Source organism: Cetorhinus maximus, chromosome 18 (assembly GCF_964194155.1).
Source record: "Cetorhinus maximus chromosome 18, sCetMax3.hap1.1, whole genome shotgun sequence".
Lineage (NCBI taxonomy): Eukaryota > Metazoa > Chordata > Chondrichthyes > Lamniformes > Cetorhinidae > Cetorhinus > Cetorhinus maximus.
The window spans coordinates 90,814,102-90,834,815 of NC_135896.1; the positions used below are offsets into that span (position 1 = coordinate 90,814,102).

General features: G+C 39.1%; 1 protein-coding gene across 8 annotated transcripts in view; it reads right to left on the bottom strand.

Moving 5' to 3' along the window:
• Positions 1–4,932: 4,932 nt before the first annotated feature.
• LOC144693337 (serine/arginine-rich splicing factor 5-like) overlaps positions 4,933–20,714 on the bottom strand; it is a 29,722-nt gene continuing 13,940 nt past the window's right edge. For all 8 annotated transcript variants that reach the window (XM_078563153.1, XM_078563148.1, XM_078563149.1 and 5 more), the window contains exons 6-8: positions 18,490–18,560; positions 6,351–6,458; positions 4,933–5,543 (exon numbers count right to left, since the gene is read on the bottom strand). In XM_078563153.1, the coding sequence (XP_078419279.1) occupies positions 5,303–5,543; positions 6,351–6,458; positions 18,490–18,560 (420 nt within the window). In that variant the 3' untranslated portion in view covers positions 4,933–5,302. The remainder of the gene's footprint in view (positions 5,544–6,350; positions 6,459–18,489; positions 18,561–20,714) is intronic.

The following is a 20,714-nucleotide window of genomic DNA, read 5'->3' on the forward strand; positions in this document are numbered from 1 at the left end:
GTCAACATCGTTACAAGGGTGATACACAACTGGGGAGTAGGGACAATTAACAAGTTATCATAAAAGCAAAATACTGCAGATGCTGGAAATCTGAAATAAAAACAGTAAATGCTGGAGAAACTCAGCAGGTCCAGCAGCATCTGTGGAGAGAGAAACAGACTTAATGTTTTGAGTCCATATGACCCTTCTTCAGAGCTAAAGAGGTCAGGAGAAGGTCAAAGAAAAGGTATCTAAAATAGAAGGTCAGGGATAGGTGAGAGCACAGGAGAGATTGACAAAGATGTTTCTCTCTCCACAGATGCTGCCAGAGCTGCTGAGTTTCCCCAGCATTTTTTGTTTTAATGTTATATTAAAAAGTTATTTTAATTTATGGTACTGTTTCAATTCCTGAATTAGATTGCAAGCTTGGTTTGTTCACTGATTTCTATCTGTTGCTAGCTAGATATTTCTGCCAAAAAACCTCACCATGCATGTGGCTACTTTTTAGGCTAGCACTCAAAGGCGATAGTGTAAAACTGTGCTCATTCACTTTTGCCATTAGAATGTGCAATGTCTCAACTTCTGGCAAAGCATTTCATATTCCAACAGCTAACAGAATCACAGATCTTAAATTAGGTGGGTTTCAATTTTATTTATGAATTGCGTTAAGAAAATTTTACTTGATTTCCGATGCAGGAAAAGTTTACTGTGCAAAAATTCTGGAATGTACCTACAAAATGCAGCTGGTTCAAATCTAGGTATAGTTTTCTGCCAGTGAATAATTAATCTATCAAAACATATTTCTTTTAAATATTGCTGAAAAGAGAGGCATATTGCCGAAGCTTCTCATCTTACACTCATCAGGACAAACGCAAGAATGCCAAATTTCAAACAGTGTAATATAAATTGTTTGAAATTTGGCATTCTTGCATTTGTCCTGATGAGTGCAAGATGAAAAGCGTTGGCAACATGTCTCTTTTTTCAGCAATATTCACATTTCTCTTATTCAGTAACGTTTACATACGCAGAATATTAAGGCCCAATCAATCTTATACAGAAAACTGACACCTCATCATTGTCACAGCTCTAATTTCCCCTTCAAAAAAAATGTAACTGTTGCCGGTAAAACACAGAGAGCCTGTTAAAAAAAAATAATTGTTCAAATATTCAAAAAAATATTTGATTTGGAAACAGGAGTCAGATAGTGCAGAAGCTACATTTGAAGTGTAGTTATTGTTGCAATGATGGAAATATAGCAGTCAGTATGCACACAGCAAGGTCCCACAAAACAGAAATTAAATAAATGACCAGGACATCACAATCTTTACAGTACAGAAGGAGGTCATTCGGCCCAGTGAGTCTGCACTGGCTCTCTGAAAGAACATTCTACCTAATCCCACTCCCGTAACCTTGCACATTCTTTCTTTTCAGGTAGCAATCCAATTGCCTTTTGAATACCTCGATCGAACCTGCCTCCCTTTCAGGAAGTTTGTTCCAGACTTCAACCACCCACTGGATGAAAAAATTTTTCCTCACATCACTTCTACTCCTTTTGTCAATTATTTTGAATCTGTGCCCTCTAGTTCTTGGTGTTCTCTTGAGCGGGAACAGTTTCTCACTATTTACCCTATCCATACCCCTCAGGGTCTTGAATACCTTTCTCAAGTCTCCTCTTAGCCTTATTTTCTCCAAGGAAAACAGGCCCAACCTCGCCAATCTATCCTCATAGCTACAGTTGTTTGTCCCTGGAATCATGTGAATCTCCTTTGTACTCTCTCCAATGCCTTCACATCCTTACTCGAGTATGGTGGCCAGAACTGGATGCAGTACTGCAGATGAGACCTAACTCATGTCTTATACAAGTTTAACATGACCTCCTTACTCTTGTACTCAATGCCCCTATTAGTAAACCTAGGATACCAAATGCTTTATTAACTGCTCTCTCAACATGCCCTGCCACCTTCAATGACTTATGTACATATACACCAAAGTCCCTTTGTTCCTGCACCTTCTTTAGAGTCTCTTTCATTTTATACTGCCTCTCCACATTCTTCCAACCAAAATGAATCACCTCGCACTTTTCTGCATTGAACTTCATCTGCCACTTGTCTGCCCAATCCACCGATATGTCTATGTCTTTTTGAAGTTCAAGACTAGCCTCATCACAGTTGACAATGCTTCCAATCTTTGTATCATCTGCAAATTTTCAAATCATGCCCTGCACACCACAGTTTAGGTCATTAATATATATTAAGAGCAAAAACACAAGTTGAGGGGTTGGGTGGGGAGGAGTGGCAGCATTGATTAAAGATGGTATTACAGTTCCGGAGAGAGAGGATGTTCCAAAGGGGTCAAGGACAGAATCTCTCTGGCTAGAGGTAAGGAATGAAAAAGGTGCAATAACATTGATCGGTGTATTATATAGATCACCAACTAATGGGAGGGATGTACAGAAACAAATTTGTAAAGAAATTACAGAGAGGTGCAAGAATTATAGAACAATTATAATGGGGGACTTCAATTATCCAAATATAGACTGGGATAGGAATAGTGCAAAGGGGCAAGAAGGGCGAGAGTTCAAGATAATTTTCTGCAGCAGTTCGTTTCCAGTTCAACGAGAGGGCTGGCACTGTTAGACCTGTTTCTGGGGAATGAGTTGGCCCAAGTGGATCAAATAACAGTGCGAGAGCATTTAGGAGACAGTGACCTTTGTATCATAAGGTTTAGGTTGGCCATGGAGAAGGACAAGGAGCAATCCAGAGCAGGGATAATTAACTGGGGGAAAGCCAACTTCAATGGGATGAGAATGCAGTTGAGTCGAGTGAGTTGGAATCAAACCTGGGGATCTCCACTACAGACCTTCCTCCAATCTGAAAAACAACCATTTATCACTAGTCTGTTTCCTGTCACTCAGCCAATTTCTTATCCAAGTGTCTACTTTCCCTTTTGTTCCATGAGCTAGAATTTTGCTCACAAGTCCATAGTGTGGCACTGTATCAAATGCCTTTTGAAAATCCATATACACATCAACAGCATCGCCTTTTTCAACCTTCTCTGTTACCTCCTCAAAATAGTTAAACATGATTTTTCCTTAATGGATCCATGTGGACTTTCCTTAATTATTATGCACCTAAGTGACTATTGATTTTGTCCTGAACTGCAGCTCCCAGAAGTTTCTCTACCACTGAAGTCAAACTGACTGGTCTGTAGTTGCTGGCATTATCCTTGCACCCCTTTCTGAACAAGGGTGTAACATTTGCAATTCTCCAGTCCTTTGGCACCACCCCCGTCTAAGGAAGACTGGAAGATTATCACCAGTGCCTCTGAAATTTTCACTCTCAACTCCCTCGGTATCCTCGGATGCATCTCATCCGGTCCTGATACCTTATCAATTTTAAGTAAAGATAGCCTTTCTAATACCTCCTCCTTCTTAATTGTAAATTCCTCGTATTCACCAGTTACCTCCTTTCTCACCTTGGCTTGGGTAGCATCCTCTTCCTTTGTAAATACAGATGCAAAGTACTCGTTTAAAACCTCTGCTACTTCTCCTGTCTCCATGTGCAAGTCTCCTCTTTTATCCCTAATTGGCCCTACCCTTTCTTTTACCACCCTTTTATTATTTACATGCTTATAGAAGACCTTGGGATTCCCTTATATGTTTGCTGCCAGCCTCTTATCATGTTCTCTCCTTGCTTTTATGATTAATTTTTTCACTTCTCCTTTGGTTCTTCTATAATCAGCCTGATTCTTCATTGTATTTTCTACCTGACATGTCATACGTGTACTTCTTCCTTTTCATCTTCACTATTTCTCTCATCATCCAGAGTGTTATAGATTTATTTGACCTCCCTTTCCCTTTCAAGGGAATATAATATACCTTGACATTGCTTGCAATACTATCTCTTTGAAGATAGCCCATTGTTCAACCACCGTCTTTTCCGCCAATATTTGATTCCAATTCACTCGACTCAAATGCATTCTCGTCCCATTGAAGTTGGCTTTCCCCCAGTTAATTATCCCTGCTCTGGATTGCTCCTTGTCCTTCTCCATGGCCAACCTAAACCTTATGATACAATGGTCACTGTCTCCTAAATGCTCTCGCACTGTTATTTGATCCACTTGGGCCAACTCATTCCCCAGAACCAGGTCCAACAGTGCCAGCCCTCTCGTTGAACTGGAAACAAACTGCTGCAGAAAATTATCTTGAACACACTCCGAGAACTCTTGCCCTTCTTGTCCCTTTACACTATTCCTATCCCAGTCTACATTTGGATAATTGAAGTCCCCCATTATAATTGTTCTATAATTCTTGCACCTCTCTGTAATTTCTTTGCAAATTTGTTTCTGTACATCCCTCCCGTTAGTTGGTGGTCTACATACTACACCGGTCAATGTTATTGCACCTTTTTCATTCCTTACCTCTAGCCAGAGAGATTCTGTCCTTGACCCCTTTGGAACATCCTCTCTCTCCGGAACTGTAATACCATCTTTAATCAATGCTGCCACTCCTCCCCACCCAAACCCCAACTTGTGTTTTTAAGAAGCTGCTTGAGTGGTCAATGTTGGACAGGACTTCCCGCTCTTCTTTGAATAGTACCTTGGGGTCTTTTACATCTACCTGAAAGGGCAGATTTGATGTCTTATCCGAGAGAGGACACATCCAATATTGCAATGCTCCCTCAGTACAGCAGTGAAGTGCCAGCCAAAATTATATGTTCTACTCTCTGGATTGGAGCTCGAATCCACGATCTTTGACTTCAAGGCAAAAATGCTGTCACTGAGCCAAGGCTGACAAAGAAAAAGATGAAAATACAGTCAAATCGCGTTCTAATAAAAAGATCTTTTTAAAAAGGTCAAAGGTCACCACGCAGTTGCACTCAGGTAGCAAAGGCAAACATTTCATTCAAAATGCTTTCATTTGAAGAGATAGCAATTAAGTAGTCTAAGAAAATAAAATGTGTGATAATATTTATTTAGTTTCAATCAAAAGTATAATATATCAGTTATAATGAACGGAAAAACTAATATGAACTGGAGAATCTAAGATGTGCCAACAGCTTTTCACAAAAAACATTCCATTAGTTTACTCAATCAATCAATTATATATTCAATACCAAAGCAGCGTAGAACTTTAAAACCAGTTCCAATACAAGAAAATTTATTTTGCATGAATGGACTTTGTGTATTAAAGAAAGAGTCACATTTTACAGTTCAACAAAAATCTAGATGAACAAAGAGAAGCATCCACAAACGCACAAACTGTCTCAAGTAAAACGTGGCAAATATCAGTTTACAGAAGAAAACAGCTTTTCACAAACATTGTCTAATCAGCACTTTCCACCGAACGCGACCTGGACCTTGACTGGTTCGTCAATCCGGAAGGAGATTTTGATCTTGAATGTGCCTTCTTTGTTGGCTGATCTTTCCTGCCTGGCGATCTGCTGGCAGAACGGGACTTACTGCGACTCCTGCTTCTGGACCTACTTTTTGACTTTGAATGCCTAGGTGATGGTGACCTGCTGCGGGATCTTGAGGAGCTTCTAGAATGAGATCTGCTTCTGGTCCTGGAAATGAATTAGATGACCAAGTTTTTTCATTATCAAATATTTAGTCACAAGTCATCAACAACTTGATTTCTAAAGCTTATTCATGTAGAAAAGGTACCGCGCAGAGGTCATTTAAAAATATTTTCTTCCAGTAACATCTGTGAAGCATATACAATGTGCCCTGTGCCATATCCAGCACCAGCAATTTGAACAATCTGTGCGAAGATTGAAAAAAATTACCTGCTGAGATAATTCTGATCTTAATTATTTCCCCATCCCCCATAGTGACAATGGTATTGAGGGTAGTCAATGGCCATCTCCACATCAAATCAGAATTCCTACAGATTTTAGCTGATTGCGGCAAGTGGAAAAGGGGGAGGGGGAATGAGCAAGAATTCCCACTTCTCATTAACATTGAGCAGCCTGACTGGCAAGTACGTGTGTGATATCACGCAAGTGCAGGCTTAGATCGAGCTGTGATTTAGCCCTCCTCCATATGGTTAAGCAACTATAACTTGTATTTATATAGCGCCTTCAATGCAATAAAAATGTATCCAAGACATTTCACGGAGGTATCATAAAAAATTGCACACTCTGCCACATAAGATGACCAAAAGCTTGGCCAAACAGATAGGTTTCAAGGAATGTAGGAAAATGAAGGGGGGGGGGTGGAAGAGAAAGGTTTAGAGAGGGAATTCCAAAGCTTAGGGCCTTGGCAGCTGCAGGCATGGTCACTATAATGTTGCTTGCTTGTCACATGGATATAGTAATTAAGGACTTTTGTAAATTCAAAGGACAAATGCTAACAGTCTTAGTAACAATTACCTGCGTTTCCGATCTTCAATTAATCTTATTTTGCGACCGTTTATCTCCGCACCTTCCAGCTTGTTGAGAGCATTTTTCATATCGCTAGATGAGGCAAATTCAACCACCCTAAAACAAATAAAATTACATTTTGAGAAATTCACACCTTGTAATACTGATAATCATGCAATATTTTGCCTCCTGCTCAGGTGGTAAGGGCACAGCCAGGTATAAACTAAAGCAACAGCAGAAGATCCCCGGTTCAATCTCCAGCCTGTGCTGAATGTGCACTCACCCTATGCTGTCACTAGGACTATGCAGGAAATCAATAAGGATTCTCATCCTGATGGCTAAAGCGAATACCTGCTGCAATGTGAGCCTACATGGATACTGGGCAAGCGTGAGGTTGTGATGCCTTCCACAGTTTCAGGGTCCGCCAACGTTCAATTTTAGGGCTTGTCGTTGTTCAATGTCTGGGCCTACAGGTGAAGAATAGCCACTTAGGCAAAATAGTGGATGAAACCTGGTGTTGGTGGAATTAGTACAAGAACACGGATTAACTCCTTCAAGAAAACAGAAGAGAGAACATTGGAAAAGTGAGTTTTAAAGAAACAAATGTTTTAGGAAAGCTTATCAACATGTATAGATAGATATTTCGTCTACACTCCACTATTCTACCCGTTCTGTAACATGAACCACCAACTTGCCTTGGAGCTGCCCCCAGTGGATCGTGGCATGCATAATACTTGAAATTTCAGAATACAGTCACGGCTTCTATCCACAAGAAGAGGGATTCTAGTGAGCATAACATCTACTGAGGAATCTTGCTGATATCTGTGGTCTTTATAGTGTCTCTCTTGGAATTGCTGGAGACCGATATCAGATGCCAAGCAGTCACACAGGATAATCAGAAAGGAATTGGCTAGATTCCAATTTCAAGGCATATGAAGAACAGACTGCGGCTTTATTTGAGATTGTAAGGCTCAGTGAAAACAGGACTTGATTGATTTCCACAACACTTTCAATGTAATGCTTCTTCAACAAGCTGGGAGCCCTGGGAATATACGGCCAAATCTTGGATTTAATTTGTGATAGGTACTCCAGTTCAAAGCTCAATGCAAAGGTGGATAAGGCTCTCAAAATGGGAGTGAGACCAGGTGGTCATCAATGTTTTGAAAGACAACGTATGGCATGGGCTTGCAGTGCCTGTTCCAAATATTGCCTAAACTATTGGGACGCTGATTCTTGCAGATTAAATTGTGTTGTTGGTGGACCACCTAGAACTTTACACATTATTAAGCATCTTGAACAATGGGTTAATGTGTCGGATACTCTATTGGAGGCCAGAAAATGCAGCTATTAAGTTTTGCACAGCCCAAAAGATTATTGTAAAGCATTGTTTGGAGGGGAGTAGCTGCTCCATTTGTTGATTCACCTCATTACCTGAGGATCCCAATGTATGCAGACTTTAGCTCTGAGACCATTCAGAAAGGGCAAAGGACAATTTGATCATTCTCACCTACCTGCAAAGTTCCAGTGCAGGTAAAGTTTGTGGAATATTATATAGCAAAACTGAATTTTATGGCTCAGAGCGCCTCAGCATGCACCAAAATAGCTTCCTCTTGATCATGTGCAAAATCCAGGACCAGACAAAGGGGTTTGACAAGCCTGTATATGACATGTGATTTGAACATATATCCTGGGTAGATTCTTCCACTATGCTGAACGCATATCTCTTGTACAACTAAAGAGGAACCTATTGCTGGAAGACACTACTAATTGTCAGAGCATGTGCTCATATATCCAGCGCTCTGCAGTTACCACGGTTGGCTTGCAGAGAAGTTAGGCTGCTGGTGAAGCTCCATACCTACAACTAAGAGAACCACCATTAATGTGTCTATGCTATGTTCAAGAAGATGGTGGCAATACAATCTTACATCTTACAAGGAGTAATGCTGCTCACCATACTATGACAAGAAACTCCCGATACCTGCTGTCCACCTAATGAAGGCACAGCTTTGCACTTTTCTGTTATCTAATGACCAATTAGTGACTATACTCCTTAGGACAGGGAGACTATCATGGTGAAGTGGCTTTAAGATGACACATGTGATGATGGAAGTCAGCCCACTGTGGTAAACTCAATAATCCAATACCTGAACTAGATAAACATACAGCATTCCAAGATACTAGTGATGATAGCTAACCAGTTTGGCTCACTACTGGAGCCAGGAGGGACAGACCCATCACTGGAAGCTGGTATTTTTACAAGTTTGCTCCAAATAACTCTGAAATTCTGTCCTAATAAATAGGTTGGTCCTAGCTGGAAGCTTACAAGAGTGTTGCACTTTGGAATTCCAGACACATCGCAGCACATACCCTAAAGTCCCAAAACCTTAGCTTTACCTTTTTGTGTCTAAGCTATTTGGATTTGGGTAAGTTGGCTACATCCTCTTAGGGAGAGATACCAAGGTGACCAAAAAATCTAAACGGTTTCCACTATTGTACTTTACACAGATTCAACGAACAAGAATACCATGAACAACTAAATACAACTAAAATGTTCTTGTATCTGTTAGAGTAATTATATTTCCATTGGTCAAAGGGTTACTTGCTATCATAGAGTAACACCAGCAGTTACCCAATGGGTGATTATTCAAGCTACCCAGCCCAAAGTGTCTTTATGCTTTGATTAATGCAATATAATTGGATTCTTGAATTGGTAATCCAAATCAATTTACTTTTCCAGAAGGGACTGGTGCGGTTAGAATTGGGCCACACTCTTTTAGTTAGACAACAGTAAATAAGGTGCACATCTATTCTGATTGCTGAGGAAACAGGGACTTTTTTAAAATTAAGTAATCTGAATGCACCAAAGCTAAAATACACTACCAAAGTTTATTACAAGGTGTATATTCAATATTTTTTAAAACTCCACTTGTACACAATTCTCTTCCTTCATGAAGTTACCAATTCAAGTTGTTCAGTATCTCACCCAAGTGACCATTCTTCACAGGCCAGTGAACGATTCAATCAGACACTCCGGCCAATAGTATTGCTGCTATTGCCATTCACCTGAGATCAGTACAATCAAGACAGTTAAGTGATTGAACCTGGGTGCTTTCTCGTGCAGATGACTCAGTTGTACTCTGGACAGCAGTACATTTACCATCTCAGTCACCAGAAGAGCCACTTTTGCCTTCTTCAATTGTCAGTTCTCAATTCACTTGACTTCACGGCAGAAACTTGGAGGTAGGACAGGATAGATGTGCAGCTTCTCATTTACTGTTGTCTAACTAAAAGTGTGTGGTCCAATTCTAATTGCACCAGTCCCTTCTGGCAAGGTAAATTGATTTGTATAACCAATTCAGGAAATTAATAATACTTGAAATAAAAATGGAAACTTGAATCACTTGCAGCTTCCTTCAGGTTCCGATGATGTGAGGAGCCTGTGTCGGTCCAGGAGGCTGGGCTGGGTTCAGCTGTCACTGGCTCCAAACACCTCCCTGTCCATTCTCACTTTACTTGGGGTATTTTATAATGACTCAGCCAATCAAAAAAAGTTTATAATAAAAACATGCAGCATCCTGAACTGTGTTCAATCAAATGCTTTGTTCGTACTGCATTCATGTTTCTTCTCCCCATTCTTATATACTTGTTGCCACAGAATTCTCTCAGATTTCATTTTTCCGTAGAGTCACTAACATTCATGAACAGTTAGCATGACAGTGATTAAATGGAAATAATCCTGTTTGACCACTACTCTAACTCCTCCAAAATAAGAGCACTTTGGGTGTTCTAGTGCATGAATTGCAAAAGGTTAGTATGCAGGTACAGCAAGTAATTAGGAAAGCTAATAGAATGTTATTGTTTATTGCAAGGGGAATTGAATACAAAAGTAGGGAGATTATGCTTCAGTTGTATAGGGCATTGGTGAGACCACATCTGAAGTACTGTGGACAGTATTCATCCCCTTATTTAAGAAAGGATGTAAATGCGTTGGAGGAGTTCAGAGAAGGTTTACTAGACTAATACCTGGAATGGGTAGGTTGTCTTATGAGGAAAGGTTGGATAGGCTAGGCTTGTATCTGCTGGAGTTTAGGAGAGTAGGAGGTGACTTGATTGATACATAAGATCCTGAGGGGTCTTGACAGGGTGGATGTGGAAAGGGTGTTTCCCCTTATGGGAGAATCTAGAACTAGGGGTCACTATTTAAAAATAAGAGATCGTCCATTTAAGACAGAGATGAGAAATTTTTTTTTCAGAGGGTTGAGTGTCTTTGGAACTCTGCTTCCACTGCCTTTTGAGGAAGAGTGTCTTTAAATATTTCTAAGGGAGAGGTAGATAGATTTTTGATAAGCAAGCAGGTGATAGGTTATTGGGTGTGGGTGGGAATGTGGAGTTGAGGTTACAATCAGATGAGCCATGATCTTATTGGATGGCGGAGCAGGCTCAAGGCGCCGAGTGGCCAATTCCCGCTCCTAGTTCCTATGTTCGTAAGATACCAATTTACTCGCCTGACTCTATCAACAAGCTGAGGAAAACAACTCCATATTATAACTTAGGTCTCAGTAAGTGATCCTGAAGCTCTATCAAGTTCCAGTAAGGCTGCATCTGGAGTGTTGTGTTCAGTGTGGGTCTCGTAAGAACATAGAAAAATCTAGAACAAAAATAAAAATACCTGGAAAAACTCAGCAGGTCTGACAGCATCTGCGGAGAGGAACACAGTTAACATTTCGAGTCCGTATGACTCCTCATCAGAACTGTTGAAGAGTCATACGGACTTGAAACGTTAACTGTGTTCCAGTTCTGTTGAAGAGTCATGCGGACTCGAAACGTTAACTGTGTTCCCCTCCGCAGATGCTGTCAGACCTGCTGAGATTTTCCAGGTATTTTTATTTTTGTTTTGGATTTCCAGCATCCGCAGTTTTTTTGCTTTTATCAGAAAAATCTAGACTTATTGCAGGCAGCCCAGGAGAGAGCTAGAATTTTGAGGGCTTAGAGTTGAGGAAAGGTGATTTATCTTGGCACTTTATGGAGAAGAGAAGGATGAAAAGAGGCTCGGAGATCATGAAGCTATTCATGGGTGTGGAAAATTTGAATACATTAAAGTTCCTTCGGCCACATGATTTGAAAACGAGAAGACTTAGTTTACAGTTGAGTTTAAGAAAATTAAGGATATAGGTAACTTTTATTTTAAGATACAGGGTGATAGAATTTTGAAACAGAATACAAACAGTAGTGGTGAACAGAAATCCAAGGCAAGTTTTATAAAAGGATAGCAGGAAGTCCTATCAGGAAAGGGATACTGAACTATTAGCTCTGGAATTGCTAAGGAAACTGATAGGTAATGTGGTAGGTTAAGTTAGATGGGTGAACCCAAAAAAAATCATGTTATAATAGACAATGAAGCCAGTGACTAAAACTTACAACCTTCTATTGAAGAGCTCCAGAGTATTATTTCAGTCAGACACCTTTTGCTCGCAACATCTTTTCAAAGCGTTCCAAATCTGACTTGGGAACCATTCTAGTTTTGTTAACAATGCTCGGGAAGCTGAGCAGTGCTTACCAGAACTAAGTCCAGAAATTACCTAATATCAGTAATTTTGGACCCCCAAAAAATCGACATGAGCTGGCTGGTGAAAACATGGGCTTCTTCATTCACAGCATTCTTTGAATAAACTACAAAATAAAACCAAATCGCATTCTTCATCTTGATATTTACTTTGACACAAAAATGCTACATCAGTTATCATTCGGCACCATTATTTCAACAAGTACGGTATAATTACATAGTGTACAAATATTAAAAAATGCAATTTGCAAAACAAAAAATAAATCCCTTCTAGTTGACATTCTTAGATTTTGATATAGATGCATTTTGTTGCTTTTTGGATCAGTCGATATTAAAGGTACATTGAGGCAGACATATTATGACAATATAATGGCAGACTTGTGTAAAGAAAATTATTCCATGTTGTGTGAACTTATATTGACAGCAGCATTGATGAAGTTATGCAAATTATCTCAAAAAATACCCACTTTGCAATTGCAAAATATAATTATAGTTGCTTGGTAGTACAGAGCTTGAGTATTGCTGAAAAAAACATTTTGTTGAAGCTTTTCATCTTGCACTCATCAGGACAATCACAAGAATACCAATGTCAGGGGAAGCAACAACTTTATACTGTATGAGAAGAGTGTGCTAATTGGTAGGAGCACTGCCATGGAGAATGCACATGTACACACATTGCAACTGTTTCAGGTAAACAAAATAAGTGATAGCCATTTGCTGGTTCATTCCTCAGGCCAATGTCATGACCATTCAGAGTCAAGCTGCCCGGTTTAAATTTCAAACAATGCTTGGCAGTTAACTGTCAGTCACCGTTAACTGGTGCATTCTCCATGGCAATGCCTCTACCGATCAGAGTCCACTTGCCAAGCAATCAGCATTCTCTTCTCATACAGTATAAAGTTGTTGCTTCTCCTGAGATTGGTATTCTTGCAATTGTCCTGCTGAGTGCAAGACATAAAGTTTCGACAAAATGTCTTTTTTCAGTAATACTAAAATATAATTACTTCAGTGTTGCAAGCATAGTTGTCAATGTGTTCACAATTGCTGCTGTTCAATTCAATATTATACATCACATTCATGTTTTATGTATATCACAAGTAAATTGTTAGCTAATGAAAGTACAACTATTTTCATATTTAAATCTTCTTAGTTGCATTTTCGTTGTACTTGGCTCCAAAATGTAACAGTTCCATTCTAGACATCCATTAGTTTTATGCAATCCAGAGAAGCTTACAGCACAGGAGGCAGCCATTCAGCCCATCGCTTCTGGTTCTTTGCTAGACCACAAAACAATCCTATTGCCTTGCTTTGTCTCCATAGCCCATTATTTTGCTCAGCTTCAAGTGTCTGTTCAATGATCTCAACCGCATCCACTCTTTGTGTCAAAGTACTGCACGCTTCAAGCATCAGATTTTCTCCCAAAACTTTCCTTATGCTCTGTGACAATTTTAAATTGATGACCTCATCACTGACTCCTACACCAGAAAAATGTCTTTCACTATTCACTCTTCATAATTAAAATAAAAAGCTTTGTTAAATCTCTTACTAGCCATCTCTACTTGAGAGTGGAAATAGTCCCAATGTCACAAGTCTATCTTCATAAATATAAATATAATTTCCTATCCCTGGCATCATATAGTCAATTTATTCTTTCTGCTTCCTATAGCTTTAATGTTCTTTCTGTAACTATGTACTGAAAATGGCACTCAGATTTTCAGAAAATTGTGTATTTGAATCCTAGGTCTCTGTTCATACATAACCTTATTGTCCTTAAATATTTATTCCCATCCCTTGTTCCTCCTCAGAAATTATTACCTCATACTTATCCATGTTAAATTTCATCTGTCATATGTCTGAGCACTCTGTTAAGCTACTTACACCTTTTACACTCCTCTTCACTGCTTGTTAGCTCTTTAACTTATTTGGTGTCAGCAAATTTTGAATTGTGATGTCCAAATCTAAATCATGTACATATACTAGGAAAAGTGAACCCAGCACTGACTCCTAGAATACATAATTTCCAACCATTCTCCAATCTGAGCAATACTCATTTACCCTAACTCACTGTTCCTTGCCTGGCAATCAAATTTTCATTCTATTATATTTCCTCTTCGACCATATACTTGAACTTTTCTAATAATCGTACTGTGAGACGTTGAATTGAATGCCTTCTGAAAATCCACATATATTTCAGCTACTGCACTTCTTTTATTTATGAAATTGGTCATTTCTTCAAACCGGCAGCAAGTTTGTCAAAGGCAACTCACCTTTAACAATTCTGTGCTGAATATACTCGATTAACCAATGCCCTTCCAAATACTCACTAATTTTACCTAAGCCATGAGTTCGTTCATAACTAGTACTAAACTAACTGACCTAGCCACCCATTTATCCTTCTCTCCCTTCTTGAACAAAGGTGCTACATCTGCTACTCTCCAGCCTCACAGCACAATTTGCACATTTAAGAAGAAATGAATAATTGCTGCCAGGAACAGCATGGTGGGAGGTTTGCTAGTGTATGGTGGGGTGGGTTTGAATTATCTTGGCGGGGCCTTGGGAACCTAAGTCAGATTCAGAAGGGAGAAAAAGCAAAGCTGGAAATGGAAGGCAGAAAATTATACGTGAGTAGGGGAGGCAAAGGAAATAAAGGGTAGAAAAAAGACAACAAATGGTTGCTCAGTGATTAACGATATCTGCATTAGCTGTGATAAAATCAGTGAGAAAGGTATGAAGGACAAAATACATGCAAGAGAACATTTTTCTAGCCAGTATGTAGCAAGCCTAACCGTGGAAGGGGCAGTTCCATATATATGAACACATGAATTAGGAACAGGAGTAGGCCATTCAAGCCCTTCGAGTCTGCTCCGCCATTTGATAAGATCATGGCTGATCCAACTGTAGCCTCAACACCACTTTCCTGCTCTACTCTCTATACCCTTTAACTACCTTGTTAGTCAAGAATCTATCTAACTCTGCCTTAAAAATATTCAATAACCCTGCCTCTACTGGTCTCTGAGGCAGAGAATTCCACAGGCTCACAACCCTCAGAGAAAAAATTTCTGCTCACCTCCGTCTTAAATGGGAGACCCCTTATTTTTAAACTCAGTCCCCTAGTTCTAGTCTCTCCACAAGGGGAAACATCCTTTCAGCATCCATCCTGTCAAGTCCCCTCAGGATATCATATGTTTCAATAAGATTATCTCTCATTCTTCTAAACTTCAATAGATACAGGCCCAAACGTCTAACATTTCGTCATAAGATAACCCCTTCATCCCAGGAAGTCAAGTGAACCTTCTCTGAACTGCTTCTAATGCAATTATGTCCTTTCTTAAATAAGGAGACCAAAACTGTACACAGTACTCTTTATGTGGTCTCACTAACGCCCTGTACAAATGTAGCAAAACTTCCCTACTTTTATATTCTATCCCTCTTACAATAAACGACAACATTCCATTTGCCTTCCTAATCACTTGCTCTACCTGCATAATAACATTTTGTGATGTATGTACCAGGACAACCAGATCCCCCTGTACCACTGAGTTCTATAACCTCTCTCCATTTAAATATTATGCTGTTTTTCTATACTTCCTGCCAAAGTGGATAATTTCACATTTTCCCACATTATACTACATCTGCCAAAATTTTGCCCACTCACTTAACCTGTCTATATCCCTTTGCAGACTCCTTATGTCTTCTTCACAACTTACTCTCCTATCTATCTTCATGTCATTATCAAATTTAGTAACGATACATTCGGTCCCTTCATCCAGGTCATTAATACAGATTGTAAATAGTTGAGGCCCCAGCACTGATCCCTGTGGAACTCCACTCATTACATTTTGCCAACCCGAAAATGACCCATTTATGCATACTCACTGTTTTCTGTTCGCTAACCAATCCTTTATCCATGTTAATATGTTACTCCCTACACCATTTGCTCTTATTTAGAGTAGTAACCTTTGATGTGGCACCTTGTCAAATGCCTTCTGGAAATCTAAGTATACCACATCTACAGGTTCCCTTTTACCCACATCACTTGTTACTTCCTCAAAAAAACTCTAGATTAGTCAAACATGATTTCCATTTCACAAAACCATGTTGGCTTTGCCTGATTACATTAAGATTTTCTAAGTACCCTGCTATAACCTCCTTACTAGCAGATTAAAGCATTTTCCCTATGACAGATGTTAGGCTAATTGGCCTGTAGTTTCCTGTTTTCTGTCTCGCTATTTTCCAATCCGATGGGACCTTTCCAGAAACTAGAGAATTTTGGAGAATTAAAACCAATGCATCTCTTATCTCTGCAGCCACTTCTTTTAAGGCTCTAGAATATCAGGACCTGGGAACTTGTCAGTCTTTAGTTCTCATAATTTTCTCAGTGCCTTTTGCCTGGTGATTGTAATTGTTTTTTGTTCCTCCCTCCCTTGCACCTCTTAAACAACCATTATTTCTGGGATGCTATTTGTGTCTTCCACAGTGAGGTTCTGGACTCAGTTTTGGGGAATGAAGCAGGGCAAGTGGAAGGGGTGTCAGTGAGAGAACATTTTGGTGGCAATTATCATAATTTAGGTAGAATTAGCATAATTATGGAAAAGAACAAAGTTGGACCAAGAATAGAAGTTTTAAATTGGGGAAAGCCCAAATTTAATAAGAGATGTGATATGACAAAAATGGGTTGGAACAGCTACTTGATGGTAAGTCAGTGTCAGAGCAGTGGGAGGCATTCAAGGTTGAGACACAGAGAGTTCAGAACAAATATGTTCCCAAAAAGGAAAAGTGAGAGACTAACAAGTCTAGATGCCCCCCACACTGTGCCACCCCTCCCCAGATGTCAGAGTGCATACCAGGAAAAATAAGGCATAAAAGGGAAGCTTATGTCAGATACTGAGAGCTCAATACTGCAGAAAGCCTGGAGGAGTACAGAAAGTGTAGGGGTGAAATAAAAAAAATTAATGAATAAAAAAGGGCATAAAAAAAATTCACAAGTAAAAATCAAGGAAAATCCAAAGATGTTTTATAAATACATAGGGAACAAGAGGACAACTAAGGAAAGAGGAGGGCTCAAGACCAAAAAAGGCAACTTACATGTGGAGGTGAAAGAAGTGGGCATGGTTCTTAGTGAATTCTTTGCATCTGTCTTCACAAAAGAGGGTGGATGATGTAGACATTGTAGTTAAGGAGGAGGAGTGTGAAATATCGGATAGGATAAACATATAGAGGAAATATTAAGTGGTTCAGCATCTTTGAAAGTGGATAAATTGCCAGGACTGGATGAAATGTGCCCCAGATTGTTAAGAAAAGAAAGGGATCTGACCATCATTTTCCAATCCTCTCTGGCTACAGGTGTGGTGCCAGAAAACTGGCAATTACAGGCCAGTCAGCCTAATCTCGCTAATAGGCAAATTTTTGGGGAAAATTCTGAGGAACAGTGTGAATAGTCATTTACAAAGATACAGATTCATCAAGGCCAGTCAGCACAGATTTGTTAAGAGAAGGTTGTGTCTGACTATTTGATTAAATCTTTTGAGGGGGTAACAAGGAGTTCGCTGAGGGAAGCGAATTTGAGATTTCAGAGGGACCATTTGAGGTGGGTAGATAAGTGAGCTGCAAGGTATATAAAGTTGTTCAAATTTTGTTTCAGTCCTTAAATTTTGAAAATGGCATGATGGATCTGAGGCTAGCCATATAAACATTAAAAAAACAACTCTAATTAAATATTTTAAAGGAAACAGAAAACTACATTTTGAAGATGAATCTTCAAAGATTAGGTTATTACAAGGTTTCAGCCTTAATCATGACAAACTTTGCGATGATAATCTGTTACATAATATAATGGACAGTATTCTTAGGTCATACTCATTAGCTGGTTGTATGGATGCTACTAAGATTGCATATCACAATCTTTATGTCTAATTCTGCAGTAAGTCAGATAAATACTTTAAAGCTTTGTACTAAAAAATGCTGCATAAATCATCGAATTTCAGTATCTGAAATTAATACACATGCTCCTGCTTATTAGCGCTAGTGTTTTATTAAACCACAGTACACCGTCATGTCAGCCCACATTGCTTTCAGATGATCATTTTGGGACTTCAGGTAAATATCTTTGCATTAAAGAATGGATTGAAAAAGATGAAAATATCTAGTGCAGTAATCCTAAATAATCACATTATATTAAAATCACATTGTCAGTAGATCTTTTGAAACAGCCAGACACTTGGGGAAGTTCTGGCTAAACTATTTTAAAGTTTCATTATAACACTAATGGGTAAACCTTAATTAAACAGATTTTTTACAGACCATTTGGGTCAGCGTCAATGCCAGTTTATCCTCCACATGACCCCCTTCCAGCCTTACTTGATCTCACCCTATCAACATACCCTTCCATTTCTTTTTATGGTAGCTTCCTATCAAACTTCCCTTTAAATGCCTGTCTCATTAAGTAACACCACAGTTATCTCATGTTAAACATTAGGAAGGGACACATGGAAAGATAACAATGCATCTATTGCTGCCATTTACACTGTATTTTAAAAAGTCAAAAGCGTACAAATAAGGTTAATCGGCAAAGCAAACTCAACTTACCCTTCATTTTTCTTTCTGTGTGCATCCACAAATGTAACCTCTCCAGCCTGTCTCATCAAGTCTTTCAAATCCTATGCACAACAAGAACAATATTTATTCATTTAACAGTGTACACTTTGATATTTACAGAATACACATTAAAACATATTAAATATGATTCAGGCATTTTAAAGTTTCTGTAGACATTCCAACATGGGTGAACTTTTGTTCACCTTCCTTCAAAATATTAGGAATTTAAGAAAATACGATCATTTTATAAAAAAATTTGAATTATTAAACAGTATACATAAATTTTTTTTTTACATTTTTACAAAGGACTTTTGGTTACTTATTGGTCATAACTGCACCACAAAACCATTATTTTAAAAATAAAGCATTTAAATTAAATTTGGTTCGCCCTGGGCGAGGCACAGAATGAAAGAAATTTCACCCGTCTAGGCACCAACCTTAATTTGTGAAATTGTTTCTTTTTCTCAAAGACTATAAAAGTATGATTTAATTACTTTTTTTTTACATCAGCCCTAGGCGAGTCACCTTACAAGCCTTAGCAGATGTCACCCAAGCACCTGCGCTGCCTTACCAGAGAGCCACTCTTCAATACTTAGCTGGTCATCTTGTGCATTCGGGCATTCAGGAAATCTGCCTCTCAAGTTTCTGGATCCACATTCTTTCATGGAAATGGAAACCGCTACAGAATTCCTAGGCAGTATTGGCTTTCCTTTTCTTACACTGATCCTCCAAACAACCCACTAAAGAAATCCTATTATTTCAATCAGAAGCAAAAAACCCTTGAGGTAAGGGTAGGATACCTGGTTGACAAGAACCGTGCAAAACAAAAGGTTATCCTGATAAAGGTTGTTGCCAATACTTTCCTAGTTTCTAGGGCACTCATTAAATTTGAATATTAAATACGTTATGCATATCAACCTGAAGTCAAATTAGCCAAGCCAGAGCTTCTATAGATGTAATAAATATGTGCAACCTGCAAACAAATGGAGACCATACAAAAAGTCAACTAGATTACCTAATCATATATTTAAAAAGGGGAAAAGTAATCCTCCAAAGAAACCAAGTGGCTACCCAGACAATAGCCAGTTAAAGAGAGAGTTCACACATGCTTGGGAGGAGAACAACAGTTGGCTAAGTATATAGATGAGTTCTGATGTAAGGTCATCAAGCTGAAATGTTAACTCTGTTTCTCTCTCCACAGATGCTGCCCGACCTGCTGGCTTATTCCAGCCTTTTTTGTTCTTATTACGGTTGGCTAAGCTTGTAATCTTTGACAATTCCTCCGCAATTGTAGAGTCAGATTTAAACTGGACCCAAGCATAAATGAATTAAGTAGCAACAACAACTTCAAGGACAACTTATATTTATGTAGTGCCTTTAATGTAATAAAACATCCCAAGGCGCTTCACAGGAACATTATGAAATAAAATGACACTAAGCTACATAAAGAGATATTAGGTCACATGACTAAAAGCTAGTCAAAGAGGTAGGTTTTGACGCAGTGCTTTAATGGAGGAAAGCACGGTAGAGAGGCGAAGATGTTTAGGGACGGAATTCCACAGTTTGGGGCCTGGGCAACTGAAGCCATGGCCACCAATGGTAGAGTGATTAAAATCATGAAAGCTCAAGAGGCCAGAATTAGATGAGCAGAGATATCTGGGAGGGTTTTGAGGCTGGAGGAGATTACAGAGATAATTGAGATGAGGTCAAGGAGGGCTTTGAAAATAAGGATGAAAATTTTAAAATCAAGATGTAATGAGTGCATGGGTGATAGTTGAACGGGTCTTGGTGTGAGTTAGAACATTGTTGGCAGAGTTTTAGATGATCTCAAGTTTAGAAAATAGAATGTGGGAGACAGGCTAGGACTGCATTAGAATAATCAAGGCTAGAGTTAACAAAGGCATGAATGAGGGTCTCGGCAGAACAATGACAATGGCCAGGATCAAGTCAGGTGATGTTAGGGAAATGGAAATAGGCAGGCTTAGTGATGGCTTAGATATGTGGATCAAAAGAAATGCAAGATATCTCCCAAAAAGAAATGAAGTAATATCACTCTGGATGCTAAATTACTATAAAAAATTTAATTTTGAATAACTGGTTTCCAAACATATGGGTCTCAAAATAGTGGCCGGTTCAAAATAGTGGCCGATACAGATAGTTACTTGTCAGGGCTGCTCCATGATGCTGTCCCACCTCTGGGCCATTTTTCCAGGGGT